Source organism: Podarcis filfolensis (genome assembly GCF_964270895.1).
Source record: "Podarcis filfolensis genome assembly, chromosome: 1".
Lineage (NCBI taxonomy): Eukaryota > Metazoa > Chordata > Lepidosauria > Squamata > Lacertidae > Podarcis > Podarcis filfolensis.
Genome location: NC_139604.1, coordinates 107,070,806 through 107,097,769, shown reverse-complemented (window position 1 = coordinate 107,097,769; position 26,964 = coordinate 107,070,806). Strand labels below are relative to the sequence as shown.

At 47.4% G+C, this 26,964-nt stretch overlaps 1 protein-coding gene across 3 annotated transcripts; it reads left to right on the top strand.

Moving 5' to 3' along the window:
- Nucleotides 1–147: 147 nt before the first annotated feature.
- Nucleotides 148–26,964, top strand: ISM2 (isthmin 2). 3 transcript variants are annotated; one of them, XM_083616456.1, is made up of 7 exons: nucleotides 195–1,181; nucleotides 1,479–1,738; nucleotides 15,825–16,088; nucleotides 18,001–18,343; nucleotides 19,133–19,273; nucleotides 20,375–20,452; nucleotides 21,429–26,964. In XM_083616456.1, the coding sequence occupies exons 2-7, from the start codon at nucleotides 1,601–1,603 to the stop codon at nucleotides 21,944–21,946; spliced, it is 1,482 nt and encodes a 493-aa protein (XP_083472582.1). In that variant the 5' UTR covers nucleotides 195–1,181; nucleotides 1,479–1,600; the 3' UTR covers nucleotides 21,947–26,964. The 3 variants fall into 3 exon arrangements, with proteins under 3 accessions (XP_083472581.1, XP_083472582.1, XP_083472583.1); XM_083616457.1 differs by lacking the exon at nucleotides 1,479–1,738 and adding an exon at nucleotides 13,614–14,333 and having other exon boundaries at nucleotides 632–1,181; XM_083616455.1 differs by having other exon boundaries at nucleotides 148–1,738.

Here is a 26,964-nt window from a genome sequence, read left to right as displayed (position 1 = left end):
TCGGGCCGCTCATTCATTCATTCGGCCTGCGGGGAGGAATCCTGCAGGCGCGTCGGAGGAAAGCCGCGGGGCGAGTGCGGAAGATTCCTCCCCGGTAGGAAGGGCAAAGAGCTGCAGAGGCAAGCCCGGCTCGGGAGGAGGAGACTGCGAGCGCGCTGCCAAATCCGAGAGGGGGCAGATCCGCGCCCCGGAGCCCGTCTGATCTCGGCGGGAGCAGGAGGAGGAGGAAGAGGCCGTTGGCGAAGAAAGGGGCGGCGGGCAAGATGAAAGGGAGCTGAGCCGAGGGGCGGCCGGCACTTGGCACGAGTCTGCGCAGGGAAAGAAGGACGGGTGGCGGCAGCAGCGGAGCAAAGAGGACCTGGGTTGCCTCGCAGAGCTCTGGGCCGGGCCGGGGGCAAAGCGCCTCGTGCCGGAGCAGTCGCAACTTCGGGCGTCGAAGGGACGCCTCGGCCCCCGGGGAAACTTTGCGAAGAGCCGTCGAGAGAGAGGAAAGAGCCGAGCGCCCTCAGAACAAAGAGTCCTTCGCCTGCGGAGCCGAGCGGGGGGCGGAGAGCCGAAGCAAGCCAGCGCGCCCCGCAAAATGCCAGCTCCACGAGAGGCGCCTCGTCCGCGGCCCGAGCGGAGCCCTTTGCCGCGACGCCAGCCGCAGCCGAGGTAACCTGGGACATGCGGCGGCGGCTGCTGCGGGCCGAGGAGCGGCTGGCTGAGGCGAAGCGGCGCCGAGGAGCGGGAAGGGAAAGCTGCGAGACTCGGGCTCCTCCCGTTCGGGGCTGAGGTGGCGGCGACGACAGCGCCAACGTCGCCCAGAGGATCCCGGGTGCATGGAGCCGGCGGCGGAGACTGGAAGCGGGAGCTCTGCGGAAGGGAGGACGACTCTTCCCCGCGGCGCCAAAGGCAGCGGTTTGTGGCCCCTGGAGGAAGGAGGGGAGCGGCTCGGCGGGATCAGCGCGCCGCGCGCTCCGGAGTTGTTTCAAGGGACTCCGGGGACCGGGCGCGGAAGGAGGAGACGCCGGATTGCGCAAAGGATTATCGAAAGGGGGGACCGCGAGTGAAAGAAGGGAATCCCCCCCTCACACACACTCCCCGTCGGCTCTCCTCTCTTCCACATCTCGGGTCCTCCTCCTCCTCGCTTTCTCCCTAGTTACTCTCCAGCATCATTGGCCCGGCCACCACCAGCAAGGGCGAGTAAATTAAAACGTGCTCAGCAAACTGCAAGAGAGATCAGAGGGACAGTGGAAACGCGAGCCGCGGAGGGGGGGCGCCGTGCGTGCGCGTGTAGGAGAGAGAGAGAGAGAGAGAGAGTCCTTCCCTCTCCTAATCTTTTCTCTCGCGCCCACTCTGGAGCTACTCTGCTTCTCTGGACCTTTCCAGAGACGCAGTCTCGAAGCAGAAGGCTGAAAAAAGGATTGCTCTCGCTTGTTTTGCTTTTTTGGTTTTTTTTCTCATCTGTCTTTTCCTTCTCCGTTCTCCTCCTTCAGGGTCTGGGTTGGTTGGTTGGTTTCTTGCGAGACCAGCGAGGTTGGATTATTGGTGCGCGCTGCCCGCCTTGTGAGTCGTGCGTGTGCTTGGCAAGGAGGCGCGGTGGAGTTGGGAGGAAGAGATGTCTAAGATCGGAGGGAAAATTGTGCTTATCCTTAGCTTCGTGTTTCTGACGACTTGCCTCGATGCGGCGAAAGGGCTGCCCTTGAGGAAACAGCGCAACCACAGTCCGAAGGAAAGGAACTATAAGTTGGTAGAGGTGAGTGGAAGCAATGCATTGCCGCTTGGAGAGTAGGAGGGCCTTACTTAAATGACATTGTTACTCCAGCTTGACTCCCCTTCGTCTCTTGACAGCCAATAAACTCTGCGAGGTCCAGGGTCTTTAAACCCAGGTCAGTGCTGACTTCTGTGATCTGAAGGCAGGTAGTCACTAAAATGATAGAAGTGATGCCTCCCCCCCCTTTATTGATCCAAATTACATTTGCACAACCAGTTTTGTACATTGTCCATATAGTCAACACTACACAGTTTAGTGTTCCGTTAACATTTTTTCCCGCCACAATCTCCGAAAGCTGGATAAGGTGGTGGATTTTCTCACCCTCATCGTTTCTAGTAAAAGTGGGAGGTTTTCAAATCAGCAGTCACTACATAACCAAGCAAGCATGGAGCTGGAACATGGAGCAGCAGGTTGTGATCTTATGTGGTGTTTGAGACTCACAGGGCCACTGTACTTCTAACTTTAAGCATTTGCTCAGACCCAAAAGGCTGCTTCGGAATCTGGTCAGTTTTAAAAGTGAAAGCACACCAGCAAGTACAGCATTTCTTGAGAGCAATGTGGCAAAGCATTGTCTCTTAAATGTAAATGTGAGCTTCAGTGTGAATTCCCAAAATTCAGCAGGGAGCACTTGGGTTAAAGTCCGGCGCTTACACAGATGGCCCCTTCCTCTAGACAATAAGTTTCTATCTCCTCTAACTGTGTAAATAAATAGTACTAACTTTATGGCTTTGGGTGCAGCCTTCATCTCCATAGGCAGATGTCATTCTTGCTGATGGCCTTGGCTACATTCTGAAATCATTGATACCAGTTAGGTGAAGCATTGGAGGCTGGGGTGGTTACTGTTTTTGCCATTCTGTTGAAAGCATCCTCTTGTTGCACCAAGGATGGCATCAGCAGGATTATGCCCAGGAAATAATAACTGCATCCAGCGCTGCATTTGTAATGTTTTTCTGGAACATCAGAGCCAGCTGAATCAGGACACTGGTCCATCTTGTCCAGCATCCTTATCTCGCTCTGGTCAGCCAGATACTTATGGGAAGCCCCAAAACATGACCTGAGTGCAACAGTGCTCTTTCCCCACTTCTGATTCCCACTACTGGCTTTCAGATGCATATTGCTTCCAACCGTGGAGATAGAACATTATGGAGGTGGAAACTTCTTTTTCTCCCTTTTGCAATTGTAGCTGAGTTGCATGGGTCATTTCACACATTACTCAGGGCAAACACAAATGCAGGATTGCCAAGGAGTGTGCACTCAAAAAAGGAGCTGCAGCCATTCAAAGGCCCCTAATAAGCGTATCTGCCTGTTAGCACGTGTGTTTGCAATCACATGTCTGTTGACTTCACGGCATACATCTTTCGATGTACTTAGCACCAAGAGCACTTTGTTTCAAGGGTAGCTGTTCCGCACAATCCTCGCTCCTCAGTGGTTGTTGTCCCAGTAACACCCGAGCCTTGTTTTATTACATCTGTAACCTACTTTTCCTCCAAGGTGTTCAAGGTGTCATAATTGGTTCTCTGACCAACCATTCTAGGTTGTGGGATTACCTGGGAGCTCCTCTTTGCTTGTGGGTTGCTGGGTTTGATAGGGACATTGCCATGGGAGATGAAGCCAGCAATCAGTCTAGCTTGGCATTTTCTGTTCTACAGCGAATGATAAAATTGCCTTTGGAAGGATCACATCGCATTTATACCCAGGGCAATTATGTCCACATATGTGGATATAATTGTGTAATATTGGCTCTGAATGTGGTGGTTATAGCCATTGACATATACCTCTGCATATTGAATTTTTTGTTACGCCAATCATGCACATATTGCAACATCTTGTGGCAATTAATTCCATAGGTTCAGGGATTTTTTTTCTTTTTGACAGAGATCTTTTATGAGTTGTTCTAATCCGTTTATAGGCAGTCGGTGTCTGGATGTAGTTAGGATTGGTAGCTACATTTGTCATAGGAGTCTGTGTGAGAGAAAGAAAGCTACCTTGTATGTGCACACTAACGTATTTGATGAATAGTTTTTTTATCTGTTAAATTTATACTCTGCTCTAGTAACAGGATGCTCTGTTTATTATTTTATTGCAAAGTATATATTATTCTTTTATACAATGGAATTGTCCTTATTCCCAATAGAATAGAGGAATGGGCTGTAGCTCTGCGTAGAACATCTGCTTTTCTTGTAAGGATCCCAGATTCAGTCCTTGACATTTCCAGGCGAATGTACTCTGTCAGTGTCCACAGTATTGAGCTAGCTGGGCCAATGATCCGACTTGAAGTAAGGCAGTTTTGTATTTTTCCAAGTCAACTGTTTTTTTGTTTGGCTTTTTGCTCAGGCAGAGCAGGAATTGTAGAAGCAGTTGCAAAGCATGGAACGGCATTCAAGGGGTGGAAAAAAGAGAAATGTGAATTGTGTGTGCTTCACAACTGAAGAGTAAGCATAGAATCATAGAACGGTGGCGCCCTGAGGATCATGTAGTCTAACTCCCTGCAGTGCAGGAATATGCAGCTGTCCCATACAAGGACTAAACCTCCAACCTTGGTGTTCTCAGCACCAGGCTCTAACCAACAACTCAGGGTCATCTAATAAGGAGCCCCTTCCATTAAGTCCAGGGTCTAAATTTACTGTGTTTCTCAGCAGTTCACAATATACTCTGTCAGTCCAATTTGCCAACAGAAGAGTAAGGTGACATTCGGGGCACTTAGGAGTCTGATGCTACATGGAGTCTGGTGTTGTGGGGTTGTGAGTGTTCCGCATTGGACCAAGGCCTCTTGAGCGTTGCATCACCCATAGCTACTGGAAGTAACGCCAAACAGAATAACTTTGACAAAGGCATAAGACAAAGTAGATGTTTTACGAGGCTTCCCATCAGAGCCGCTGCTGGGACGCGTTCCTTTCAGCGTCATCCCTGCCCTGACTGTCCCTGTAAGGTTTATTTTCTCTTCAATTTTGTGGCCAGGGATGAAGGCAGGCGATTCCCTTCTCTGGAGCCCATCTGTCTCCTGCTGCTTATTCCTGACCTACGGGCGTCATTCTCTCCCTTCTTGACGTCTGTCCTTGTCTTGGCAGCAGATAATTGTCCTGTCACAGACAGTGGGTAAATGATGGCTCCAGGTGGGGGCAAGGGGGTGTGTGGTTTTGGAGGGGGGGCAGCTGCTCTTGTGCCTTGGCTGAGCATGGAGGAGGCTGGCTTTGCCTCTGTGTGTGGAATGTCTGCCCCACCCAGGGGGGAGTCGCTGTTTCTCTAGATGTGCTTTTTTACCTTTTCATTACTTCAGCAATTAAGTGCCCTGGCCCCCTGCTTTGTCCTTGGCTTGAGGTCGGGTTTGCAGGCACAAAACATGCACGGAAACAGCATCTGGCCGAAGAGGGCTTATTGTGCAAAGGAAGGTGCTTTATCCTTCGACAGCAAGCTTCTGTTTTGAGAAGTGCCAAATTATCTTAGTCAAAATGAGGGGAGGGGGGCTTTTGTGGTGGGGCAAGAAAGGTCTGAGACAGCGGGGAGCCAGCTGAGAGGAGATGGGATTCATTGGGATGGAGATACTCCATCCAGTTTCTCTGGACAAATAAGTCTGTTGACTTTTCTATCAGGGGAATCAAAGAGTTTCCCTCAGAGGCACATGTTTGAAGAGCTGATATATTCTTAACCCTTCCCCACACCCTAGGCGGGCTGTTTTAGGTTGCAGTGTGGTGGAAGAAATGAATGAGAGGTCAAATGAAAACAAAGAGCTGATCTGAAGCAACAACAAAAAGTACTTTGCAGATTTTCATGCCCACCTAAAGCCTCAGTAACTAGGAATCAAAGGAGAAATTCCTAAGATAAATGTGGGAGTAGTTTTAGAGATGTCCATCGACTGGGGCTGTTGTGACATCACAGAAGTGCAATTCTGACAGCAGCTCAGCACGATGTTCTCAACAAACCTTAAAATGTTCTGTTGACGGTCATGTTTCTTGGTTGGATGTTGCTTTCTTCTAGTCGCCTCCTGCTTCTGGCAAAAAACCCGGTTGCTTTTGACTTTTTTATTTTCTGATTTATAATCATCATGGAGGTGAAGTGTGGGAGACCAATTGCACTTGTTGAACTTCTGTCTTGCATGCAGTTGTCAAAGCCCCAGAGACCGCAGCAGGAAAAGTGATGGCAACCTAATTTAAAGGGGGAGGGGGGGAACAACAGATGTCAAAAGAGGAATTACTGTGGTTGAAATGTACTCCTGCACATGTCTGTTCCAATGTGAAAGGTGCAGAGACCACTGTTTGTGACTGTGCCCTTTCCGGCTCCTCTTTGCTCATTCATTCACTCCTCCATGCATGTTTAATTCGGCACAGCAAACGTGGCTAAAAGGACCCTCGGCCCAGCTCATATTTTGCTAATTATCTCCAGCTGCTCTGCTGCCCTTATAGGCTGCTGGCCTAGGCAAGCATCCGTCTTGACCAACTGGTGGGGAGGAAGGGAGCAGGCGGGCTTTTGGGTGCTCTCCGGGCAACAGGCAGTGGCACATGGAGTGTCATAACCCAGAGGGCACCAGGTGCAGGCCTCTGTGTAACGTCTTTCCCAAGATAAGAGGCCGCACAGATGTCTTCAGCTCACATCTGCTTCTCGCTGCCTTCCCTCTCCTCCCCCTCCACCCCATTTGACAGAGTTGTGGCTGCATTGCTTGGCCAAGCCAGCTGCTCCTTAAATCTATCCTCTGTCAAATGAGACAGCTTAGCGACTTTCTCTCCCTGGATGTATAGATGGGGGAATCCCCTGGAGGTTTCTGCAAGGAACTTGACACTCAGATATATGTCCTGCTTTTTCAACTCTGTTTGGAGCGCATAATTTGTGCTCCGCAGCTGTATTTCAATCCTGTTTGCATGACACGCCCCTTCTGGTTTTCTGTCCAGCAACTGTGCGCAGGTGGTGTAACTTACATTCTTCAGTTACTGGGGTGCACATGTACAGGAAATTGAGAGCGCTTGATCTGCAGTTTCTAACCTTTGCAGCCGTAAAGGGCTTTCCCAGCTGAAGTTGTTGCAACACAGGGAAGGCAAAGGCTGCTTGATGATGTCTGTGAAACCTTTTTAATGCACGTTTTTGGGAAGCAACAATTTCAGCCCCTAGTGAGCATAGTAATGTTGAAAAATTCCAGAAATTTTGATGCTACAAGTCCCAGGGGAGTGGAAGCAGGAAAGGATGTAGGATTTCTCCAGGGAGGGTGGGGGAGAGAGACATTGGAATCAGGGAGAGGGGAGGAGACGGACAATATTGTACCCTTCAACAGGAAGTGGCCCAAATCCAGAACACCACCTTCCAGGTCGGAATCCTGTGTGAGTCATGTAACTCATGTGGGATTGTGGACAATGGAAACTGCATTTGGGGGGGAGGCATGGCACACCAAAATGTGCATTGGGGGGCGCTGCACAAGATTGCTGACCCAAAAAACCCTTATTTGGGGCACAGCGCCAAAAAATGCAGACGTGAAAAAACATTTTTTGGGGGGTGAGATGTCAGCCTGAAATTGAGAAAGAGCGACACACCCAAAATGGCCTCTACTCTGGGGGGATGGGACAGGATGTCCTGTTTTGCGGGGGGCAGTTGACAGGTATGCAATATGTCTCTCTAATAATATAATATACACTTCAGCAATGAAATTCTACTAATCATCAAACACAACAAGTATTATTTGAACTGCAGTTGGACAAAATCAGCAATCCAAAAACAGCATGACATGTCAGCAACAAAAAGGGTGGCTCTCAGGAATATATCTACTTTAACCCAAGCAGAGTTTGTTGTGGTAGAATGCAAGAAGAACATTTGTTTTTGTCTGAAAGTATTAAGTTACGATAGGGCTGTGGATTACCAAACATTTAAACGCTCAAGGACCCCTACTGCCTTTCCTTCTCATCTAATTAAATCAGCAAAGACTTTTCAAGGCATCTGTGCATGCTCTGTTTCTGACTCACTCACTCAATTTACTGTATTCAGTAAATTTATACCAGGTTTTATGAAAGTTGTTCACATTTCCAGGTCCTCTAGCTACACATGGAGAATACATAAGCTTCTCAGCCAGTGCCGTTCACCATTCCCTCAGAAACCACCAATTGGTTGACAGTGCAGTCAGTGGCATAGCGTGGGGGAGCAGGGAGGCCGTGGCCCCAGGCACAAAATTATGAGGGGGCACAACCAGGTGGCCCCACACAGGCACTGGCTTCCATGGGGATCCCCACCCTGGTGAAGGTGGCAGAGCGGCTCAGGCCCACAGTCAGCAGGTGCAGAGGAAGGGAGGTCAGCAAGGGGCAACCACAGCATGATCTCATCTCTGCTGGCATTGGTGGGGATTCACCTGCCAAGGGCCACACCAGTTGGTGGGCAAGCAGGTGGTGTAGCGCAGCCCTGTTTGGCTCTGGGGGGACGCAATGGTGGTGTCAGTGGCTTGCCTGCCCCAGGTGCCAGCAACACCTGCTACGCCACTGAGTGCAGCTGCCACCATCTAATTATTTCCACTCTCACAGCCACCAGCAGATAAATTATTAGCTCCTAAAAAAGCAGGAATTGCGACCTTCAAACAGATTAAGCAGTTGTTAGCAGTTCAGATATGATTTCCTCACCCTTAATTGCTGATATTTGCTCATGCACCTAATACTGGGCAAGTCCACCAGTGATGAAAATAGGCATCCAAGTGTTCCACATTTCTTCCAGCTCAATGGAATTCTCTCTTATTTGGGATGGCACTGAGCACATTGGCTTTTTACTCCAAACTAGCAAGTTTATCAGCTGATATTTATTTGCTGAAGTCCTTCCTCCAAATTTGTTTAATACTGTTGGTGTCCGGGTCCCTTGTATGAATTAGCAGACTATGCAACCAGTTTGTTCAAACACCCTTCAGCTTTCCTTTTATCTATTTATAAAAATGAATACTTCCTATTATCTGTCCCAAATTCTCCAACATTCCTCCCATCTTCCATGGGACTTGGTTATCTCCAGTTAAACGACTATAGGAAAGCTACAGAAGGCTCTTCTGGGAATGGTGCTTCTCTTTACATGGAAGAAGGGCAGATTCATCCCCTGAATCCCTGTGGATGGCGGTGCAGGACCTCAGAAAATTAGTACTTTGAGTGTACTCTCTTATCACCCTGCTCATCAAAATGCCTAGGTAGACCTTGAAATGGAGAATCAAGGAAGCATCCAAAGGAGGAAATGTTGCAACAATGGGTACTTTAGTTATCCTCATAGATAAATGCATGTTCCAGTCACAACAAAGAGACAGCATTGGCAGATACCTAAATGACTCTGCCCTAGAACAGTTGGCTATAGAACCAAATAGAGGAAAGGTGACCTTTGACTTAGGTGACACCCAGGACTTGATACCGAGATGAAAGTGTTGTGGAACCTGGGTTAGCTGTTATACTTCTATTCCAACTGTAGGTGGCAGTGTGATCAGCTGAGGCAGTGAGTCATGCTGCTGCTCTTGCTTTTTCTTTTTTTAAACACTTTATTGAATAGTCACCATACGTTTGGGTTGAATACTGTATACAGGCTCTTTGGAACGGTTCTATCAATAACATATCAGCTCTTTGGAGAGAGCAGCTGCCTTGTGGGGCTCTGCATCCCGAACCAGCTAACTCTCCTGCTTCTGTGTCCCACTAACCACACAGGGGAAGGAGTCTATCTTCATGCTTTCTCCTACACTCTGGTGCAGATAACGTTGTTCACGTCACACTCAACAACCAGCTTTCCATCTTCTATTTTTCTTTTTATTGTGGTCTCTTTGCCATCCCATTTCTGCAACTGATTGAGCGACCCATTGTCTAATGTTACAATACTCTTTACTTTCCTGTCATCTGCTGTGGTCTCATCAAACCGTTCCCCCAGTTTGAAGGAAATCTCGGTGTTCTTTAAACTGCTCTCTGTTTTGATGGTTATAACATCTCCGTTGCAACTGATGATCGCATTGGGCTTGGCAACACCAGCCACCTTCTGCTCTTGCTTGCAATAAAGCTGTTCCCCAGTTAAGCGACTGTGAACAAGGGAACACATTGCTATCAGATCAACATTCATGGTAGGCAGCTGCCAGTTTCAAGGGGGACAAGGCTATTGATGGCTAATACCCACAGTGGCTGTGCTCTACACCCACTGTTGGAGGCCAAATGCCTCTGAATGTCGGTTGCTGGAAATCACAGGAGGAGAGAGGGCTGTTGCACTCACGTCCTGCTTGCAAGAACAGGATGCTGAATTAGATGAGCTTGACTTGACCTTTGGCTTGACCCTGCAGGACTCGTCTTAGGTTCTCATGGTTTTAACCTGGGTCTCTCCAGTCCTAGTCTACTTCAACATCCAGTCTCTTTGGATACTCAGGACTTCTTTTCATGAAGCAATTCAGATACCAGAGGACCAATCCTAAGTCTCATCAAACTCTGTGAGAGTTGATTTCCAAATACATACGTTTAAAGAAGATTGGAAAATGTTTATTGAAAAATAGTGGGAAATTGTGTACACTTGAAAACGTACACAACATTGGCAGCATTAAGATAAATTCAACAGTGTCAATAAGTTTTGATGGATGTAATAATGGAATACTGAATGGTTTAGTTTATGTAAGTATGCAGGGATTTACCGTATTTTTCGCCCTATAAGACGCACTTTTTCCCCTCCAAAAATGAAGGGAAAATGTGTGTGCGTCTTATGGGGCGAATGCAGGCTCCTTGGCTTCAACGATAGCAACGCGAAGCCTCCGAAGCCTGCGCTCCGGAGGCTTTGCATTGCTTCCGCTGAAGCCAGGAGAGTCTGCTCTTTGAGGCTGGCGGTGGGGGAAAGCAGCGCCTCCTCCATCGCCAGCCCCAGAGGATGGGGGGCAGCGGGAAGGCGCGCGACGCCTTCCCGCTACTCTCCAACCCGGGTTGGAGGCTGGCGGGGGGGGGGGAGCAGCGCTCCTGTAGGCTTTTGCGGGAGGTGGGGGAATTCCGCCACCTCCCGCAAAAGCAGGGAGAAGGTCTTGGAGTAGTGCACAGGCTGCGTGCAGCCTGTCCGCTGCTCCCAGAGCTGCGGGAGGGAAATAATATTTTTTTCCTTGATTTCCCCCCCCCCCCTGAAAACTAGGTGCGTCCTATGGGCCGGTGCGTCCAATAGGGCGAAAAATACGGTATGTTATGCAAAATGAACCATGGAAAGAGAAGAAGGGAAGTCATTGATATTTTAAGGTTGTTTAAATGAATATTCTAAAATGTAGAACAGAAAATTTAATAAAAATTATAGAAAAAAAGAGAGAGTTGACTTTCGAATAAATAGGTGTAGCATTGTGCTACACAAACTTACTATTCCATATTATTCTATTACACTGTGAACCTCCTTGAGCATTTTTATTGGAAAGATAGGTTAGAAAAAGCTTTCGATAAACAAATATGTCACGGACTAAATGACCCTTGGGGTCCCTTCCAACTCTACAATTCTATGAAAATCCTACTTTCTATGAAACCCCACTTTATTTATCAAAGAATCCGGCTTCAGCTTTCAAAACCTGGGGTTTCTTGTTGTGGACTTTGAAGTTTGATGATGTAGAGAGGTGGGGGGCGGCATTCTATTTGGTTAAATAGCGCGAATAAATATTTGAATTTAGTCAATGTGCTTCTCAATTTCTGGCACACAAGGGACTCACTTCTTAGTGTCCTCTGTAGGTCTGGCTCCCCATGGGCCACGTTTAATCCTTCCCTTTTGCTGCTACTCTTGCAGTGAGCTTCCAGTAGATTTTTTCCACTGTGGTTTTAAGGCCACGCGCCCCATCTCCAAAGTAGTTAGTGGATCATGCCACTGCTATATTTTAAGAAATAAAACCATGTTTTAGTCTGTTCGGATGGTGTAGATCAGAAGGTCTAGGGCGGAAAGTGTGAACAGAGCTCGTGGGGGCAGCATTTCCGCTCCTAAGGTCAGTGGAGGGTATGGAGCTGCCTCCTGGATCAAAACAATTAAAAGTAATATTGAGGCCTTTTGATGGCCAGTCACCGAAAGGTCTGTTCTCAGTGGTTGGTCAGAACTGTATTAATCCAGTTAAAGGCGAAAAGGGCACGGTGCCAACTTAGTGGTGACACACCAAGGACCTGCTTCTTATCTAGGGCTGGAGAGATTTTTGGTTTTATCAGGACTGATGGGAGCTGTAGTTCAGCAGCGTCTGCCAGGCACCATGGTGGCTGCCACTGATTTAAATCATAGTAATAATAGTAATTTTATTTATTTCCTGCTCATCTGACTGGGTTGCCCCAGCCACTCTGGGAAACTTCCAACATAATCAAAGAACAGCAAACATTAAATATAAAAAAACTTCCCAATACAGGGTTGCCTTCAGATGTCTTTGAAAGTTGTGTAGTTCTTTACCTCCTTGACATCTGATGGGAGGGTGCTCCACAGGGCGGGTGCCACTATGGAGAAGGCCTCTGCCTTGTTCCCTGTAACTTCACTTCTTGCAGTGAGGGGAACGTCAGAAGACCCTTGGAGCTGGACCGCAGTGTCCAGGCTGAGCGGTGGGGGTGGAGAGGCTCCTTTAGGAGTCAGCCATGTAGAGATTGTCTATCAAGTTTTGAGGCATCACATTTACCCTAATATGCTGGCAAGTATCGTGAGGTGAACGTGGCATCCCTCTGCAGAGTGACCACTATTTCAGCCCTTTGTGACCATGCCTCCAACCTGATCCGTTATCGTCAGAAAACCCTTTCCTCTGAGACGAATTCTTTCCGCCCCAGGATCATGTTCGTTCTCTTTTGTGACGCTCTTGCTCATCACAGGGAGTGGAACAAGAAGCTCTTGCACCAAAATGAACAGAATGGAACAATCTGACTCCTTCCTGTTGTTTTCACACCTGAGAATCCAGCATGTCCTGAGGACCCCTTTTCTGTCCTAGCATGCCACATATCAAAGGGCAAAGGTCTGCAGCAGGTCACTTCCTGTACTTGCGGAGCCTCCTTTCCATGTTAGAACCCTGAGTACGGAACCCGTGGGAGGTATTTGGAAGTGGTGAACCCAGGAAGAGACAGCTGTCCCTTGCACAACAAAAATCCCATGTACAGACTGAACGCCTAAGTAGAGCTTACGTACATAGTACTTGACAAAGATTTGGTGTGACTGGTCTCTATTCCAAGGCTGTAGAAATGTTCACACAAGGAAGGAATATGCATTATTTCATTTGGTTTATATGCAGTCAGACCATCCTGATGTTGTGGGACTACAACTCCCTTCATCCCTATCAGGTGGGAGTTGGGAGTCCAGCAACATCTGGAGTGCTAAAGGTTCACCATACCTGCAGCCGTGGCAAGGAGGTTATGCCAAAGATTTCACAAGAAAGGTGAAGGATTGCAGGAAGAGGCACAGAAGCATTTGGCCAGCGGGCAGTTGGCTTTCCAGGGAGCCAAAGTCCTTCAGAAGGCTGACGGGAGATGGATAAGGGAGCATCACAAGAAGAGATATTTTGCTTTCATGGAGAAAAATAGTGCTGCTATGATTCGTAAAGATGATGGTTCCTCTTACCAGGTATGAAGATAGCCATGTGTCGACGAGTAAGAATTGTTTTTAGGTGACCAAGCAAGGGTTCTGTTTCCTAAGAGTGTTGTTTCTGCGTGTTTTGTTTCTTCCAGGCTATTGGTGTGTCACAAACAATAGTTCAGTTGTATTAGGGACAATTTTTGAAAGCTAGCAGCATGTAGGTCTTCTTTCAAGGCTGCATTCAAGTTTTATGCATCTTAATATTACTTTTCATGCATCTTTGTTTTAGCTGCTTTACAGCTCTTTAGTTTAATTGAAGCCCATGGATATGTAACATGTCTCTCTCTCTCTCTCTCTCTCTCTCTCTCTCTCTCTCTCTCTCTCTCTCTCTCATATTCTCTTTGACCAGCAGGACTGACTCAACCATTAGGCAGGGTGAGGCAGCTATATCAGGTGGCAGATGCCGTAGATAGTAACAGCCGCTTGCCCACCCCTGTTCCTCCCGAATCCCTTAAGCTAACCTGCTCTGAGCCACCTAAGGTATCCTGCTGCCTTCAGGTAAAGTGGAGGATGTTGTCCCACTGCCCATGTTGAAGTAAGGTTCAATTTGCCCAGCCCAGTTGGATTCTGTACGTTAGGCAGGAGGGGGCATCATCTTGTCCATCGCCTCAGGCAGCAAAATGTCTTGGACCAGTTAACTTAGTCAAAAATGGCAAATCTTGCAACTGTTCTCATCAGTTCTCAACTGTTCTTATTGCCCTGGGGTAAAGATCCAAGAGACAAGGCCCGATCCCAGCAGTCTAGTATGATCACACTTTCCTCAGCCTTGTATATGAAAGGGGGGAGGCGGATGTTACTGCAGCCCTTTTGTCACTGCTTAGCCCCTCTCCTAAATAAAACAGCCAAGAGACCAACAATCTCCCCGCTGCTTTCTCTTCCTTTCACTGTGGGAGGGGAAGACAGGCTTCGGTCCTTTGATGTGTAGGCCTTGTAAATCCATTGATGATGCCTTGTGTGTGCGCTCATGTGAGTCAGGACCAGCCCCAGTTCCCTTTGAAGTGCTCCAGCGACCAGGATGAAAGTGGGATGGAGGGGGAAGAGTCCTTCCCAAGCCATCAAGCCCTAATTGCAGGTAATAGTGCCCTTCCGTATCCCATATGGGGAGGCGAGCATCCCTGTTTCCCCTAATCTTGCAGTTACATTCTGGGCTCCTGCCGTGAAAGGAAGTAAGCACACAGGGAACAGGCTCAGAGAACTCGGCCAGCACGTTGGGAAATAGCTCCTGGCTGCAAGATGCACGAGGGAACAGTTGGAAGTTCCTTGGTGAAGAGTTTAAAGTACCTAGAGCACAGGAAGATCTTTCCTAGGGATTTTGCTAGGCTGTTGCCAATTCATACGTTTATTATTTTTTTTTCAAATGAGGTTAAAATTGGGGGGCGGGGGATTGCACCAGTGTGGCAATTTCATTCTTACGGAAGGATGCAGAATGCATGAAAAGGAATGGCAGTTGGTTTGTGCAAACGGTGTGGCAGAGGAGTATATTAGGGCCTTGGTTTCTTCGCCACTCTGAAACTTGCAGCCATGTCAGCTTGTTCCATCATAGTGGAGGTTGCAATGTTTGGTACTTTTTAGATCAGAGTGAAGGTGACATGATAGAAGTCAGAAAACTAGACAAAACATACAAACACAGGAAAGTACCTTAGGCTCAGATCATGGAGTCAGTCTAGCTCTGTGCTGTTTACACTGGTTGGCAGCATGTCTCTAGGGTTCCAGTCTTTGCCAGCTCTGTCCAGATATGCTGAGTGCTATTGAGCATGTGCACCAGGTATGGGAGCAGGGGTTGGGGGGAATTAGCCCCTTTTTTGCCATACCATATTCTGGATGCAGATACAACTCTCCACCCCCCTGCTGCTGTTTCCTTATTAGGAAAAGCCTACACGTAACTACAGCAAGGTATATAGCTTGTTGTAGGCTGTTTTTGTCAAGGAAAATGGCACAAGGTAGGAAGTGTTAATCCTGCCCCCTACTTACTCTTACCACCATGATGCTCAGGCCCCTTCAGCTGCTTATTGGCCTTGTTTTTCAAAGCTGGGCGATCCTGTCGTGAATTTCTAAAAAATAATAATTCTAGGTTAACTCCAATGCAAGTGTTTACATATGTTGAAAGAGGTTTATTAGTTGAAAGGCAATGCCAGAACCAATAATTGGCCAGTGTGGTGTAGTGGTTAAGAGCAGTGGACTTGTAATCTGGTGAACCGGGTTCGAATCCCCGCTCCTCCACATGCAGCTGCTGGGTGACCTTGGGCTAGTCCCACTTCTTTGAAGAGCCATGGAGGACTGATCAAAAACAAGGTGAGATGCACCAGCATAATTATCTGTAGGTGTTCAAAGTAAGCCCAAGGTATAGGAATGTGCATGCTTAAATATGGTGTGTTTGATATCTCAGACCAGTATTCTGGCCCATTCACAGCTCATTAATACAATGGGGCAAGTTGCTGGCATGCCTAGTGCCCACTCTTATCTTGCCCCTGGTGTGAGAAAAAGAAAGCAGCTAGATCTCAGTTTTCATGAGGCAATGGAGAATGGTTCTGATGATGCTTCTATCGCTGCCTCTTGTTGCCAGATCTCTACTTCGTCCGACACGGCTTCAATCAAAGAAGACGAAATGCCGCAGTCTAACAAAGTCCGGAACCTGAGGCGAAATGGACGGGCCATGCCACACAGGCAGAAACGCCGTTGGCCACTGCAACATCCTGCAAGGAACCAGTTGGCATCACTCCAGCCAGGTGGCGCAACCCAGGAGGAGAGCACGCCCTTTGTGCTGGACTTGAAGAACCTGCCAGGTTTAGCCAACGTGGACCTGAGTGCCCAGAATCCAAATATACAGGTAGGCCAATGGGCTTAGGGCTGTATTGATTAGACTCGGAACAAACAAACAAAAAATAAAACAAAAAAACAAAAAGTGGCACCATCTGTAGTTCACTTAGAACTGACCCGTGCTTTGGGGTAGTTGGTCTTGACTTGGACTCCTGGAGCATGGACAGAAGAGGGAGGGAGGGAGATTCCATAGTTGCAGAACAGTTGCCAAGAATGCCTTTCTGCATGCCCATGTCTCAGGGGTTTGATGCAAAAAAGACTAAAATCAAAAGAGGGGCCTTCAAACATGAGGATTATTGCATTAGTTTTCCTAGCTATAACGCTAGCACTTCTGTCCCAGTTTCTAACGCTTCTTTTGTACTGCGTTACCTGTTGCATTATGGAACGGTCACCTTTCAATCGATATACTGCCATGTCACACTAAATTTCATTCACACCAGTGGGTGTGTTTTGGCAGAGCAACAAACACCATTGGTTTAACACAAAGAAAAACGACTTGTACTTGTTTTTGAAATGCAGGGCTTGTGCATAGAGAGCCCCAATAGCAGAGTTTAAATCTCATTGTAAGGCAGATTTAACTGAAGTATAGGAATAGGTTTTTTATCTTCTTTTTAACCAATCAATTAAATAATAATAATAATAATAATTACTATTATTTTATTTTGCACCCTGCCCATCTGGCTGAGTTTACCCAGCCACTCGGGCGGCTTACAGCATATCTAAAAACATAATAAAAACATCAAGTGTTTAAAACCTCCCAATACAGGACTGCCTTCAAATGTCTTCTAAAAGTTGCGTAATTCTTTATCTTACTGATATCTGAAAGGAGGGCATTCCACAAGGAGGGTGGCACTACTGAGAAGGCTCTCTGTCTGGTTCCCTGTAACTTCGCTTCTCGCAGTGAGGGAACCAGCAGAAGACCCTCGGAGGAGGACCTCAATGTCCGGGCTGAGCGATGGGGGTGGAGATGCTCCTTCGGGCATTCCAGCTCCTTAAGGCAGCTGACCCCCCCTTTTTTCCAATAAAACAGACTGCAACGTAAGTTTAAAAATGATTTACTTACAGTTACTAGGTCTCAAGACTTGCATTTTCCTTAGTAAAAATGATAAAATGCAGGTAAATATTCTTAGTTGAGAAATATACAGGAAGAGCAGCCTCAGATACATATATGTGACAGAGTAAAGTTGAGCCATACCCGTGCAGTGTGGCAGAGAGAAAAAGGAACAGGAAACAGGCCTTCATTCCTCCTTGGAGAAGACGGGATGTGCCATCATAGAGCCTACTCTAGTAATTTAGGACTCTGTGGTCCTTAACCCCTTCACACACTAAGTAGCATTGTTTGGTATGCCTGCAAATTTTCTACATAATCTCCACGAGCACGATATGCTTCTTTGTCTTGTTCAGTACTTTGCAAAGTCGCTAAGATCCTCTTGTAAAATGGTAACTTCATCTTGCGCTGCAGCCCTAAGCACACTTACTTTTGATGTACACACTTACAGAGCTTAAGTGTGACTTACTTCTAAATAAGCATGCATATACTCTTGCTTACGGTGGTAGAACTACTTCCACCTTGCCCTCCCCTGCCCTGTTAAATGGTCACAGACACTTGCGCCATGCAGTGCGTGACTTTTGAAAACAGCTTTCTTTAGTATCCTTAGTGGCTTATAATATGCACTTAAGCAGAAAAGCAGTTTTGCAAGCAGGGTTTGGGGCATGACCTAACTGGATTGATAATGGGGCTCCATGGATAATTATTGGACATTGAGTGAGTGTCTTGGTCAGCACTAAACTGAGAGAGAAGTGGTAAAAGCTCGAATGGGCAAATACATGAATGTAGGATGTACTGTTGCTCTTAAAAGAACCCCACAGTGCTTTAGTGGTGGTGCCCCATAAACCCTCTTACCCAATGCCATTACTTGCAGGTGACCATTGAGGTGGTGGATGATCCTCAGGCTGAGATGGAGATGGACTTGCTGAAGGAAACTAGCAATGACTGGTCTCTGACCTCCTCTGAGTGGCTGTCCCACAAAGACCTCTTCTGGCCACTTTTCTGGGAGTACACGGACCCTATGGAGGAAGGGGAGGAAGGGGAAAATTTGGACATAAGGAGCAGGGGGGAAGAAGACGATGATGACGAAGAGGAGGAAGAAGACTACACTTCAGAGTATGATGAGGAAGAAACAGTGCTGAGTGGAGTGGGAGGTGACTGGGACCAGCGGTGGCCCCATCAGAAAAACTGGATCTTCAAAGAGAAGTATAATTACGGTGAGGCTCCCTTTCCTGCCCTTGGTAGGTCTACAGAGCTGCATTAACTCATTGACTGTTAAGGGGCAGGAGAGCATTTTCCGGAGAGAGCAAGAGGGTCTTTTCAGTTCATTATCTCCTCTGTTCCTCTCCAGTTAAGATGAGTGGTCCAGCTGATTTGTTATGGGGGAATCTGGGATGTATCCAACTGAAATGCCTGCATTATTCCAGCAATCCAATAAGCATCCTTCCATATTTGTGCTTTCTCTTTTGTACATATGCTTGAGAATTCCTAATTTAAATCCATTTGTGAAGTTGGTGGGCAAGGTCTGCTTTATGCGATACTAACTCGTTATGCAGACTGAGAGAGAGAGAGAGGAGGAAGATTTGCATGTCCCCTTTTTCCATTGTAGATACATCAATGTGACAATTGTGTATATTGGAAAAACACTTTTGCTCTGCCCTTCATATTGCATAATGTGCGTGCATTTTGCAACATGAAATGGAAAATATAACCTATGAAGTGACTGCAAATCAGGCCAAAAAGATTTTGAGCCATTAGGTAGGGTAACCCTTGAAATTTTAGGCACTGTATGGCCAAAACCAGATCAATGTGCAAAATTCTGGGAATCACAGCTTTCATTTAAAAGTGGGGTGGAGTGCCTGGCAGGAAAAGCAGGTGAGGTGGCACACGTGAGTCTCCTCTTCTGGATTGCTAGCTGTACAATATAGGTTTGGGTGAGAGATCTAGGCTGCTGGGTGATAGGGGAGAAATGTGTGTGAGAGAGACCTTTTTCTTACGTTCTCCAGACTATGAAGATGAAGAGGAGTGGAGCCCTTGGTCTCCGTGCACTGTAACCTGTGGCACTGGCAACCAAAAAAGAACCCGGTCTTGTGGCTATGCATGCACTGCGACGGAGTCGAGGACCTGTGACCTGCACCGCTGTCCTGGTATGCCTTTTCTCCTTCCACCCCTGCCTTGTTTTCTTGTCTGCCTCTTGTTCCCTCTTCAAAGCTCCTGCAGTTAACTGCAGCTTTCTCAGCTGTAAAGAGAGTGACCCCTCTATTTTGAGAGGATCCATTTTCAAACATCCCAAGAGGACAGGGGTGAGTTTCCAATAGGGATGCTTGTGGTCTGACTCTCTGGCAAAAGGTCATTTCCATTCTGACATCTCAGGTGCTAAGAACACCATTCTTCTCCTCGTGGTTGTATGTTCCATTTCTGCAATGATTTCCACTTGTGCAAACGAGCGTCTTTTCCCTCTCCTTCCCTGCTCTGTGGCCTGTGCCTTAAATCTGCTCATGGGGTCCCTCCAGCCCTCTCGAGCAGATTGGGGGAGTGTGGGGAGAGGAGAGGGAAAGGATGTTTTGCTGCACAAATGGAAGGCGTTTCTCAAACAGGACAATTGTTGTATACATTGCTCTCGTGTGCTGATAAAAGTGCTACGGTTGCCAGCATAAAATGGCTGCCATCGGCCGCAATAAAAGAGGTGAGGGTACTCTGTACTGGTGAGTACTGTTGCCAAAATCACTGGTTATGTGCAACCCTGTCTCTTATTTTACGTTGCTTGCACGAAATGCAAATGCTCCTGAAGAACTTTGTGAAAAGGGGTGTCCCTCTCCATGAGGAATTGGTTTCAGAGTAATGGTGGCTCTCCAAACATTGTTGGACTTCAGTTCCCATCAGCGCCAGCCAGCATTCGCAGTCAGGCATGATGGGAGTTGTTCAGCAATAACTGAAACGGCCAGAGGTTATCCATTCTTGCTTTCAGAAAACCATTTCCGCCCCCCATCCTGATAATCAACTCAGTTACTCCTGTCTTTTCTCTGACACATTTGATATATAAAGGCCATCAACTGAAAGCCCACTCAGAGTGTTGTGGGTCAAAAGCAAACTTTGGGCCTGTGTGTGTCTATCTGTGTCACATTTTGGCCTGGGGGTTGTGAACAGGAAATATATACAGAGTTGGAGATTGAAGCCCAGCTCCTCTAACACCTTTGAAGTGGCATATGGTTCCCCCCTGACCCTTTTGCTTCTGTGCTTCCCTCAAGGAGCAGATGGGGAGTTGTCTCTTGCCACAGAAGAGACACCATTTGAAGCTGAGAATGCCACAGAGATCCTAAACTCAGGTCAGTAAATTCCAGATGAGCACGGCTACGCTAAGAAATTGCACAAGCAACTGAGCGAGTGAGTTGATCATAATCTTAAGGTTGTCTCACTTTCTTATGCACACACCTGTATTCTCTCGCTCACTCTCTCTCTCTCACTCTGTCACACATGGCCTGCACTTTTGAAGTGTTCACTTGCTCCTGCCTAGGCAGAGGGGGCACCTTTCCCTTCCCAGGTTAAGGCCACATTTCGAAAGCACACTGCTTCTCTCCCTGGGCTGCCTTTTCCAAGCTCTGTGCTGCTCTGGATCAAAGAGGCAGAGCCATTAGAGAGACTGTGGACCTCTCATTTAAAGGATCTCTCTGGAATGAGGTCTGGGAGGTGGGTGGGGGAGGACATTGCTATGGGGAACCTTTTTCAGCCTGGGAAACGCATTGCCTCCTTCCAGGGGCTGTTTGCCGCTGCTGCACATGTCCCAAAGTAGAAGTTGGTGCTCATATTGCCAAATGTGGCCAGGGCAATGGATATGACTCTTCCATTTGTGCAGTAGGCTACATTCCAGAGGTTTATGCACACCCCCACATTGCTCCATCCAAGCAAGAGGCATTGCCCCAATTCAGGGACAAATTCCCGTCAGGCAAAATCCCTCAAGTTGAGGGCACGTAGTGGGGGCCAGTGAGGCATGTGACTTGGGAAGAGTCCCAAGAGGACAGGGAAGCCTAGAATAGGGCTCCCCAACTTGGATCTCCAGATGTTTTTTTGGACTACAATTCCCATCATCCCTGACCACTGCTCCTGGTAGCTAGGGATGATGGGAGCTGTAGTCCAACAGTAGCTGGAGCCCCACATTTGGGAAACTCTGGCCTAGAGGGTCACATTCAGCCGCTGGGCCTGTGATTCCCTGCTCCTGATTTAGTACCACCCAAGATAAGCTGTCAACGGCATGTTGTTTTGTCTGACGGCCATTTCTCTCTTCCCCCCGTACCCTTTCCTCAGATGTGGACAGCTGTGAGAAGTGGCTCAATTGCAAGAGCGACTTCCTCAACAAATACCTGAGCAAAGTGTTGTCGGACCTGCCCAGCTGCCCCTGCTCCTACCCGCTGGAAGCCGTCTACAGCGCCGTCAACCTGCGGGACGAGCGGCAGGGCAAGAGCTTCCGCTGGCGAGATGCCAGCGGGCCCAAGGAGCGGCTGGACATCTACAAGCCCACAGCCCGCTTCTGCCTGCGCTCCATGCTCTCCCTGGACAGCACCACGCTGGCTGCGCAGCACTGCTGCTACGACGAGAGCGCCAGGCTGATCACGCGGGGCAAGGGGGCTGGGGCCCCCAACCTCATCAGCACCGAGTTCTCCCCCGAGTTGCACTACAAGGTCGATATGCTGCCCTGGATCCTCTGCAAAGGGGACTGGAGCAGGTACCACGCCGTGCGGCCTCCGAATAACGGGCAGCGGTGTGCTGACAACCCCCCAGAGGAAGAATACCTCTCTCAGTTACAGGAGGCTAGGGAGTATTAACGCAGAAAAAACCCCCAAAAGACATGGAGAGCAGGACATTTTTGGTCCCCCGCGCGACTAGGGACTATAACAGGGCCTCTTTTCTTCTCTCTCCTCCCCTCAGCTTTTATGTCAACAAAGGCCTCTGCTTCAGAATGGCTACAGAGCCGCTGCTTGTTTTGCATTCCCTTGGTAACCAGGTAGTCTGTAGGAAACCTTAGTGCAAACTCTACAGTGGCTTCTCCCCTGTCTTCTACATAGTGGCCTCCAGTTTCTTTCCTGACTTCCTCATTACCCAAAAGTTGCCACAATTGGCCCAAATGGGCTGTACCAGAAGGCTTGCTTTGGCCATCCTGAGGGATTGTAGGGATGGGAAGAGCCTGAGGAAAGGGGGGGAAGGTGTCCTTCAAAAGGCCCATTGTGACTCGTTTTATACTGCACACAAGCTGTCGCACAAAGGCAGACTGGGAGATCTTATGGCCTAAAACTCTAATCAGGTTCTTGAAGGTTTTGCATAGAGTCTGTAAGCAGTCTCCAGGTGGATGACTCAATACACCTAAATTCTGTTTTTTAGCTAAAAGGGAAATTTGGTTGGACATATTGAGAGTGACAGATCTGGCTTCAAGCGTTTGTTGTCTTGATGTAGTCCTGGGGCAAGAGAAAGGATGACGGTCCACACAGTTTGGGAGAAACTGGGATGGCGGGGTGCTGGGTTGTGCTTGCATGCTTTGGAATGTAAGTTCTGGGATGTATTGTGAAAACTCATTTCCTAAAGTGGATGAGTGGCAGACGAAGCCAACCTGCTTGTTGGGTTGATAGAACAATCTGGATCTCATTTCTACCCAGCAAGTCTGATAAGGAAGCAAGCAAATGTTTTAAAACTTATTCTTCTCTTCAGGCCAGAGGCAGGGCAGAAAACTAAGCCCAACACATTTATAAGACTCCAGGGGAGGAACTGAACATCTTGCCCTTCTGATCATTCTGCCAACACAAGCATTTCGGCTTGCAAGACGGGACAATCCTGAGCACAGTTCCCGGCGTCCCCCCCACCCCCCAAAAACCCTGAACCAATTGGAGGGGCAGGGGGAGGAGAGTTGGGGGCAGGGTGAAGTCCCTGTTCAAGGCTTCTGCTGACAAGACTCAATAGCTGAATCCTAAGCCAGGTGTCATGGGAAAAGTTGCAGTTCTGAGCAACCTCAGTCAATAGCATGGGAAATAACAAAACCCATGTCCTCCAGCCAAACCATTTCAATTTCATATACCAGAGGTAGCCAACACGATTCTTTCCAGTTGTTGGACAGTTGTTGGACCTGCAACATCTGGAGCTCCAGGCAGCACAGCCAGTAGTCAGGGATGATGGAAGTTCAGCCACATCTAGCCACCCCTAATAGAGAACTTCATTCTGAGTTTTGGATCTGATGTTTGGCAGAGGATTGGTTGGAATAACCCAGTCATGAATTTCCCACATTGCTGTTTGGTTTCTCAACTTGTGAGGGAAAGATCCAACTTTCCAAATTTCATGTTTCTGTTTTGTTTTGGGATTTTAACTTTTGGTCTAGTTCCTTTATCATTGGCAGTAAAGGGACAGGTTTGCCTCTTGAGAAAGTGGGTGACAGATGGGTTGTGAGTGAAGGAATTAGTCCTAGAGCTATTGGTGCTCTGGCTTTAAATAAAGCAAGCCCACAATTCTGTGCAAAGTAGTTGTGCAAACTTGCATATTTGTCTTGCACAATTTAGTCTACTTTTCCTAGTTTTGAGGAAGGGCAAAGAGCCACCAGACTGAATCCCTTGTTTTCTCTTCCATATTGTGAAATTTTGCCAGGCATCAGCTGGAAAGGTGTTCCTTTTTTAAAAAAAAATTAAACTTAAATTTTTAGGGTGCTAAATTTTGTACTCAGTACCAACTTCCACATTTGCATGCAGAGCATAGCAGCCACCATTTTATTACTCTCTGGTAGCCAGAAAGTCTGCCTAGGCGCTCCTAATCTTTTCTCTGTACTTTGAGAACTAGGAGGTTTCTCTTCTCTTAACATTAAAGGTCATATTTTCAAGATTTTGTATCATAAAGTAGCTTCTGCATTATCTGTCATGCAGATTCCTACGACAACGTTCACCCTTCTCTGATGCTCTGTAAGGTGTTTGCCAACCTGGGGACACATCTCTTGTTCCTGCTGAAGTCAATAGCAATAACTCTAATTGGTTTGCAATCAAGTAAGATTGCTGCCTTGACCTTTATACCAAGGTTCTTTTGAGCCGAGGCCACATTCATTCCATACTTTTAAACCACTGTTACCATTTTAAAAAGTTGTGGCTTCCCTCAAAGAATTATGGGAGCTGTAATTCATTCAGGATGCTGAAAGTTGTAGGAGAAGCCCATTCCCATCATAGAGCTCCCACAATTATTTGGGAGGAGCTGTGATTATTTATAGTGGTAGCCTAGTGCTTAAAATATATCATGTGAAAGTGGATTTGGCCGCTGACTCCAAGGACAGGAGCCTTTTGTTGGACGATGATCCAGAGTCCAGAACCATCTTCTTTCACAGGACATGCACAGCCAGAAATTGGAGGCTTGTGTGCTGTCCCTTCTTCTACCAGTTTTATTAGTGATGTCTTAAGTTTATGGACTTATGTCCTTTAGTCCCCTTTAAGTGATGATTGGCCTTATACGCATTCCAGCAAATTTTGTTGTGTGTTCCTGGCGGCACAACATGTCTGGCAGACTCCATGATGGACAAGCCATGATCTCAAGATGTTTGGACCACTCAAAAGACTGTTGGGGGAGAGGAGAAGTAGGTCAGCTTGGGCATTGCAACAAGACCCTTCTTTCTTTTTAGAGTATCTCCGTTAAAAAAACCCAAAGCCTCTCTTTCTCCCTTAAAGCTCACGTTTATTGCTCAGGACTGACACAGGCTGTTGGACTGGGATGGTTCTGCTATGGCACCTAGTAACTACATTAGGAATCAGTAGGTCTGCTGTCTTATGTGGACTTCCTGAGTGAAAAATGTACCTGCAATCCTGGAAATAACGAAGGTGCTAGGGAGTTTTGTCCTATCCTATTGCTCGCTTCTATCTTCTGCTTCTGTCTCCAAACAGAATCTTAAGCTGGTGCATTTTGCTGCATTCAGTGGCTTGGCTTGTTTATGGCTCTACCTTGTAAGTTGCTACCATCAGGTGCTGTCATTCTCTATCCCAGGATTAGGTGAGCTTTTCTGTTGGAGACCACATTCCCAGGCAGAAGTAGTCTGCCAGGGGCCACATTCCAACAGCACGTGGGACCCAGAGTCATAGGTAGGTAGGGCTACCTCCTTTCTCTGCCACCCTCTTTACCCATATTTTTGCCCTGAAACTAGGTCCAGGACTACGTCTTAGGGCCACAGGTCACGTCCCCGTCCTGCTGCAGCCCTTTTTTGTGTGGCGTCTTCTCTCAGCTCAGGCTGTTGTGTTTAGAAAACTGTGCTAATAAAACCAAAAAGTGTGCTGGCAGAGAAAGTAAGTGTTTGGGAAGAAGACGCATAATGAAATAAATTTGAATGCTCTGGGGGCTACAGCAAGTGCAGGCAGATGAATGCCGAAAGTTGCTGGTGAAGCCAAAATGAAGGCTGCAGCCTGCCACTTACTGATTTTTGTACTTCCAGAGCCTTCTTCCATGCCCCTCCTAAAAGACTGCTATTCCCTATCACGGCCCTGCTTGCATCTGATATAGCGGGGTCCGTTGTCAATAAATGTTGATCTTTAATTGCTCACAGGCAAAGAATAGCCAAGTGACAAGACTGTTGACCCACTGGCAAAATGTGTCCCACAACCAAAGGTAGGCATAGCTTGAGCCGGCAGTGCGTGGAGCCAAAGTGGGTGGAATTTGAAGGCTTGCAAAATAGCTCTCGCCCCTTAATCCCTTCTCTCTCTCTCTCCTGTCTTTGCTCACATACAAACACATAAAGGGGAAGTGATTTCTAGGAGGACTTCTCAAAGAGCAACAGTGAGACTAGATAACAATGGGGAAAGCCTTAGCTTTCACCATTGGGTGGGTGGAGCATGTATGAGTCACAGATGCCTGTCGGAGTTTGATCTCTCCACCACTAGCGTATCAAATGCCACTGTTTTCACAAGCACCTTAGACTCCCAGAAAGTGTTGCGGTCTCATTTGGGTGAGTATATACCAAGGAACAAGGGTTTATTTTTATACCATGTAACTAAGATTCTGTTTGGCGATTTCTATTTAAGCTATATTAAAAAGAAAAGAAAAAAGTATTGTATATTGTCCCTGCCACATAATTTTATTGCTATATCAGCACACTGTTGTATAAAGATATTTTTAGTTCAACAAAAATGGCATTAACGAGATCTCCTTTATCTGAATTTAGATGAAAGCACTTTATTTCAAAGTACATGTGTTTGTGACCAACATTATTCAGATATAATATTGCTGGGCTGTTTAGTTCCTTTTGAAATGGACGACGCAGCCCCAAATGATGCGCATTTTAGTTATGTGTCACTAGCTCCATCAGTCAGGACCCGGGGAACTTTGCAAACTCCCTGGGCATTCTGTTGGGTGAACCTAGGAGAAAAGGGGCATCCAGGTATTTTCTATCAGGGCAAGGACACATGGAGAAGGAAAACCCCAGAAGAATCTTTGTTCTAGCTTGGCTAGGAACCACTCTTTCCTGTGGCATTTTGAGATTCCTCGCTGGGTGGGGTGGGGGTGTAGGTGGGGAAGGGTCTTTTGGGAACTGCACACTGCCTTGTTTTCCAAAGAGGAGTGAATGTTTTTGATGTGGTTCTGTGGATTGGAGGATTGGGCCAGGTTCCTACTTCATGGCTGGTTCACTCGTCCCAAGTTTTTCCACTGCTTTTCAGTCTTCTCCTTGTACAGTATTTATTGCTTGTAATGATTATGATAGCAGGAAGGAATGGACATTCTAGCAGTGCTGAATGAGACCTCGCTCTTGGAGGATATGTGTGTGTGTGTGAAGTGCCAAAAGGTAAGCAAGATGACCGTTGTCTCTTTAAATGAATAAACTCTATTGTTAACAAACTACAAA